The sequence below is a fragment of the Hibiscus syriacus genome, unplaced genomic scaffold (genome assembly GCF_006381635.1).
Source record: "Hibiscus syriacus cultivar Baekdansim isolate YM2019G1 unplaced genomic scaffold, ASM638163v2 tig00112380_pilon, whole genome shotgun sequence".
In the NCBI taxonomy this organism is placed as follows: Eukaryota; Viridiplantae; Streptophyta; class Magnoliopsida; order Malvales; family Malvaceae; genus Hibiscus; species Hibiscus syriacus.
In genome coordinates, this window is record NW_024063317.1 from 89,293 (window position 1) to 96,094 (window position 6,802).

A 6,802-nucleotide genomic window follows, 5' to 3' on the forward strand; every position below is an offset into this window, starting at 1 on the left:
ATCCTGATAACTCAGGAAAAAATTCATCAGCACATTCCACCTTAATTTTGATCAGGAATTTCCTCCCATAAGTATTCACGCTCATATGCTCAGGGATGTCAAAAGGACTGACGACCCTAAGCAGCAATTGCGCCACCTGCAGTCCACTCTTTGGGCAGTTTCGTCTTTGATCTTCACTAACTCCCCCCACCTAGAGGCCAAACTAGTAAAGAAAGGAACGGACCAGCAATTTAATGGAACTCCAATAATAGAAACCATACAAAAAGGTAGGGGAATGCCACCCTCATCCAAAACAGGTTCCAAAGTCTCAAACCAGAAAGATAGAGCTTCCCAGTTTTCTTCCGTCACCCTCTTTTTTTCCTCCGCCGACTGGAAAACAACCAGGCAAGCATTTTTTGCAAAGCCCCATCTAACAACCTTAGCATTGAAGCCCTCATTTCTTAACGCTTTCTGCACAAATCTACTTCAAATATTGCTTTGCAAATCCCGGTAAGAGACGATCTCAACCAGACCCTATCATCCACCGGAATAAAAACATCCATAGGTTTTCTCCTCTCCTCCACAGGTAAAAAATTGCCCTTCTTGACAACCTCTGGAACCTTGTTCACCCCAACAACCATATCCTTAAAGGTCCTACCATCATAAAACCTACTCATCAACTCCATCTTCCTAGCCCTTTCAGTATTAGATAACACTCTTCCCACATTTTTCCTTATTGAAGCACCACTAGATGAACCCTCCAACCTCTCATCTACCTGCCTCCTCAACGGAGAGGCTTTCTGATACTTAGCTACAGACACTGAGATTCTCCTTCCATCAAACAGGACATTGTTCATATTTTCCACTGCATTACACAGATCCTCCTTACAAACGAAGTGGACAAAAGCAAACGTACTAACCTTATACTTCGGTCTGTTATTAATAAGAGGAATGAACACCTTAAGAACTTTCCCATAAACACTAAAAAGATTCCATAAATCACTGATAATCATTTGAAGTGCCAAATAACACCAACCCAGGGAGAGGGACATCTAAAACTTAAATAATAAGGATAATAATGGACTAAATGACTCCTAAGGTGACAACTGACAACACAGTAAACTAGCTCTTCATGAAAGCATCAAAATTAACAGCTTCAGGAACTGAAAAACACACTACTGATGTCTGCAGCAAAATGCCTTACAGGATTGGGAATTTCATTTGGTTTCAAGCAAGAATACTCTATCCAATCTACAAAGGGAGAAAAAATTCAAGCTTCTGAAAACTCCAGGACGAAATGTTTTGTATTCTTTTTCTTTTATAAGAAACTGAAACCACAGAGCACCCTGGTTTAACTGGTAGCAGTCATGAGCCACTTGAATTTCACAAATCCAGAGACCTTCAAAGTATCAGAAAACGGTACCAATTACCAAGTAATGTATCAATGTGCCCATACAAGATTGATATGTCTTTGTGGAATGACATAGATAACTGGATAGGAACTACAATAAAAAGCCTATGTAGAAAAAAATAATATCCCTACTTTGTAACTCCATATTATATTATACTTAGTTGAGTAAAGAAATTACCGCATAACTTCAGAAGGGTGAATACAGTAGCAGCAACAAAAAAGACCATTGAAATTGCAACCCAGAAGTGCTACAAATTGAAATAAGCGTTGATTTAAAGTCAAATTGTATATGTACTTGAGAGGTTTACATCCCAAATAACAATAAAAATTTCATTACAAGAACCAAGTTTCTAAATTTCATGGTTAAGTTGAAACTTGAAAGTGCTCAAGGTTCAAATCAAACACATACTAAAATATTTGAAGAAAATCATCAAATTTTGAATCTAAGTTCTCTTAGATTAATATGTATTTCCGTAAAACAACACCTAAAAGTTAGGACCATCAAATTGATAGGTTCAGTAGAACTTACAGGTAGAGTCTCCCATACTGCTTCATCACTAATGCTTTCATCATCTCCGGGCATTAGAGCTCTACACATTCTGAAGAAGAAAATGAAATCAATAACTATAATAGCTGCTTAGAACCTACAAGAAAATTGAATTACTAGGAAAGAAGGAAAAGATAGGGAAAAAACATCTCAGAATTTCAATAATTTAGCTGAAGCTTATTTATCCTAATCCAAATTTCTACCATGCAACAGTAAAGTAAGAAGCATAACAAAGAGAAGGAGAAAATCAAATCTGATATATTTCCAAGACACCTACCTAAGAAATCACATCCTACATTGAACTTGTTACCAGAAAGGAAAAAATAAAAGCGAAGTAACAAGCTAAATCCAATCATTCAGAAGTCACAAAGCCACCAGAAACTTATGCTTGTCTTGCTTTTATGTTTTCTTTGAAATATAATGCACTCATTCTAGCAGGGATGGAACAAACAATTCAGTTCGGCAGGCTTCATCCCTACTCATCATAACATATTAAACTTTTTGGTCCTTAGATAACATATCAAAATGATGAAAGCAGAGATGCCCACAATAAACCGTTAATGGATTGGTTAATCTTCTTCCTTGTATAACTCTGGGGAAATTATCAACCATTTGTCAATATTACAAGATAGTTTCTGGATTGGCTATCATAATCTCTACCTGACTAACAAGACAAAGTTCATCAGACATTACTTATGGATGAAGCAATTTTTTTGGGAGGGTAGTCTAACCCAAATTTATATATTGATCCATAACATGAAGTTTACTTTCTCGCCCTATAGCTTAGTTTAGCAGTTGAGCTAACACAATATTCTTTCTTTACTTTTGAAAAGTCTTCATTAGAAGCCATCATCCTGCCTAAGGTATTTAGTTACTGCAAGTAAGAGGAAGGAATGAAACAGAGCATTCTAACAGCCCACTCATTCCCATGATTACAATACCCAGAAAGGTAAAGGTGAATGTGGATATTCGTCCATGACTTATAAGATGATAACACTGTCCTTCTACTCCTATCATTTATCCCTAAATAAAACCAAATAGTATAATATTACAAGAAAACCTCGGATGTCTTCATTTCCTAACATGCATTCAAGTTTTAAAATAAGCAAGTCTAATAACATGGAACATGTCCTTAAGCATTGTTGCTGGAAAAATGAGTGAAGCCACATATCGGACAAATCCTAAATGCCCAAATAAAGTCTTAAGGAGAAAACAATCGAAAATTACAAATTGGTGTGCCCAATTTGCTACAAATAAACATATAGAGAACACCATCTGAAACAACCCCCGTTCGCAAACAATTTATCAGAGCCTATATTCCCATCAGTGAGAAAATGCAAAGAAAGTATTAGAATATTGTTCTATTGAGTAAGCAATTTATATTATCTTAACAGATGATGAATGGAAAGTTTAACATTAGTTTTTAGATTTAAATTACCTGAAATTGTCAACTAGAATAATTATTTCAAACGCCAATAGTGGAAGGAAGACGACCTTCAAGTTTACAGCAGCAAAACCATAAACTGTGACAAAAGAATAAATAAAATTCACCAACATGCCCATAAAAAATAATGTGAACACTAAAATAGTTCACCGCTATGTTACTGAGACTAGGGTATCAGTGCAAGTATGTGTATGGAACATGTGTGTTCAATTTTTCTTTCCAAATTTTTCTCATGTATTAGGTGGGTCCTTAAAGGGCAATATCACAATACTTGTATATGTGTCGGACACGGTCAGAAGTACATTAGTACTTGAAGTAAAGAACTAGAGCAACATAGGTTTACTGTTTTTACTTCAACTACAACTAAAAATTTGAAGCATTGATCATAGGAGTGGCCCAACTAAGAGATGAAAGAATTCAAACCCCGTAACATGAAAACAAGGAAAAGAAAGTTGATTCTATACCATCTACACTCTCAAGATATATACAGAGAAGCAGCTCAAAAGCAATTAGTAGTGGTGTCGCAACAATGGCATGACATGGTGCCCACTGTCCAAGAAAAAATAAAATAATAATGGTTATAAAACTTTATTATGAATCTGAAACATCCACAACCAGAAGGCCCCAAATAGAGAATTTATGCTTCAGTTAGTCAATACTTAATTCAAGTAAAATGATGGCCATGGTAACAGATAAACATACTTGACGATTATGTGGAACTGACGGGGCAGGTAAGGAAAACCTTCCTCGTGCAACAACTCCATGAAACATCCAAAGTGGGAAAAATATTGTCCTGCAATCAAAAACCATTAAACAATGCGATTAAAACCTAAAATCATTGAAAGAATTAGAATGCTAAAAGCTAAAATCTCATAATCCCGGGGTCAGAGAGATATCTATGGGCATTTAAATTGAAAACGCAGCCTATAGAACTGCATATTCAAGCAACTTGTGTTCCCCTCACTTCAAAACAACCACTCTTGAAGAAAATGAATATGTTTCACTCATGAAAAAATCCGCTCCTCACTCTATAAGAACAATGCTAACTGTGAATTGAGAAGATACCCATCGTGTAACCTCCATTGGTTCCAAGTTACTTTGTAGTATTAATCACCAAGTCTTACGGCTTTGGTTTTTTACATGAACCATCAATCCCTTTGCATCTTCGAGTTGATGTAAAAGATTTGGCATAAGTATTATCTCAAATAATTGCACTCATCCAAACGTACCCAGTTACAGATTGAAAAAGAAAACTTTATATGTTTCACGTTTTATGTTGACTGCAAAATCATAAATTTATCAAAACTGTAGCACAAACCTATCAATTTTAAATCACCAAAAAAGAAAAAGAAACATCTTTGACGACAATTTCTTTCCCTTTTCTAACAAACTTTACAAGCCAAAACACTTTCTCCCCAAAAAAAACAGAAAATTAAAACAGAAAAAGAGATGAGCTTTTCTTCAGCAACAGAAAGCGTTGGTAAAAAAATCATTTAAACTTCAATTAGTCCACATAGACCCAAAAATTCACAAACAATAACAATGAAACAATTTCTGTAGTAACTTGTAGGGAGGACCTTGATTTCTTTCAAATTTAAAAATGGAAAGAAAGAAAAAGGTTGAAATTGAGAAGCGAATTCAACCAAAAACGAACTGAAACCCAAAAATGTAAAGAGAGAGAGAGAGATGAACTGACCACCAAGAGTAAGAAACGACATGATCCAGCTTAAGGAGGAGGAGGAGCGTGAAGCAGAAAAGCAGGGTATGCGCTGCCAAAGCCTGAGCTGACTTCAAAACTCTCCTCCAACTCATAATCATCTTCTTCCTCAAATTGCCCCAGAGAAACAAGTGTTTTTAAGTCATACGCAGAAAAGGGAGAACCCTAATTTTTACAACAAAAGGGAATAAATATCTTTGGGGAAATCAGTGGGTGCCAATCATCCATTCTGCATTTACTTCATCTTTTTCCCCCTTCAACTTTTTTTGTTTTCTTTATTGTTTTTTTTTTCTTGATTGATGAGAAAACCAACAAAATGCATTTACTATCGCTCTTTTCATAATAAAAAAAATGAAGACTTGGCTTTCACGCCAATGCCTTTTTTTTATAAATTACGCAATTTGTATTTAAATTATCAGCCTTTGTATGTAGTATTTAAATTATTAATTTTTTAAAATTATATTAATGTCCAGTTTTCAGTTTATTTTAGTATTTTACTGTTAAAAATTTAATGTGTTTAGTATCTAAATTATCGTTTTAGTCCATTTTAATACCTAAACTTTTAACATTTTCAAAACTTAACGTTAAATTTTAAATTGATACTAAAATAAAATAAAAACTAAAGTTTTAAATGATCGATACTAAAATAAAACAACAATTAAATTTTAGAACTAAAATGAATTAAAACTGATAATTTAGATATCAAATGCATAATTTATCACTTTTTTTCATTTCCTTTTTTTTATCTGGTTATTACTTCATTAAGCTATCCAACTGGATTTTGTTTCACTTTCATTTTACATTATTTTAATTTCAACCTTCTTCTCATGTTTTACTATTATTTTGTCCTTTGCACTATTCTTTATTAATTGGATAAATCACGCATTTAGTATTTAGTCTATTAATTTTAATCTATTTTAGTATCTAAATTTTTAATTTTTTTAAAACTATATTTAACGTTTAATTTTGTTTTATTTTAGTATCTTGTTCAAAATTTAAAGTGAAGTTTAAAAAAATTAAAAGTTTAGATACTAAAACGGATCAAAACTGATAGTTTAAGTACTAAATGCGTTAGTTTTTAATGATAGAGTATTAAAATTAAATAAAAACTAAACATTATATATGATTTTGAAAAATTGAAAGTTTATGTACTAAATCGGACCAAAATCGATACTTTAGGTACTAAATACATAGTTTAATCTAATCTTTTTAATAAATCTGGGTGAATTCAAGATAGCATTTGTTCAAAGATTCTTAATTATTTGACAATGAACACTCATACTCTTATATATGCGGTGCACAAACCCGACCTCAAAGAATAACAACATATAATATTATTTTTAATAGTATAGTTTTTAAAGTATGATATTATTTAATACACTTTTAATAATATTATTTTATTTTATTTAGTTTATTTGACAGAATATAAAATTATAATATTTACTTAGAAATATAAAATTTTCATAATATATATTTTATTAAATTAATTTTATTATATTTTTTAACAAATAAAATTTTTAATATTAATATAAAAATATTTATATAAAATTCATAGAAAACATATTTTTCTATTCTTTATAATTTATATATTTTTCTTTAAAATTTTACATAAATAATTTAATATTTGTTAATGTCATTGTACAATATAATATATTTAAATATATTCATGAAACTTGATATCACTTAAGCATATCTCTAGTTCGA

At 32.2% G+C, this 6,802-nt stretch overlaps 1 protein-coding gene across 2 annotated transcripts in view; it reads right to left on the minus strand.

The window, feature by feature from the left end:
* Positions 1 to 5,403, minus strand: part of LOC120178750 — a 14,170-nt gene extending 8,767 nt beyond the window's left edge. The window contains exons 1-6 of one of the 2 annotated variants that reach the window (XM_039184550.1): positions 5,078 to 5,392; positions 4,084 to 4,174; positions 3,846 to 3,930; positions 3,376 to 3,460; positions 1,920 to 1,989; positions 1,569 to 1,638 (exon numbers count right to left, since the gene is read on the minus strand). In XM_039184550.1, coding sequence (XP_039040481.1) covers positions 1,569 to 1,638; positions 1,920 to 1,989; positions 3,376 to 3,460; positions 3,846 to 3,930; positions 4,084 to 4,174; positions 5,078 to 5,199 — 523 coding nt within the window. In that variant the 5' untranslated portion in view covers positions 5,200 to 5,392. Of the gene's footprint in view, positions 1 to 1,568; positions 1,639 to 1,919; positions 1,990 to 3,375; positions 3,461 to 3,845; positions 3,931 to 4,083; positions 4,175 to 5,077 lie in introns of both variants that reach the window. The other variant, XM_039184551.1, reaches the window with a different exon arrangement.
* Positions 5,404 to 6,802: the final 1,399 nt, after the last annotated feature.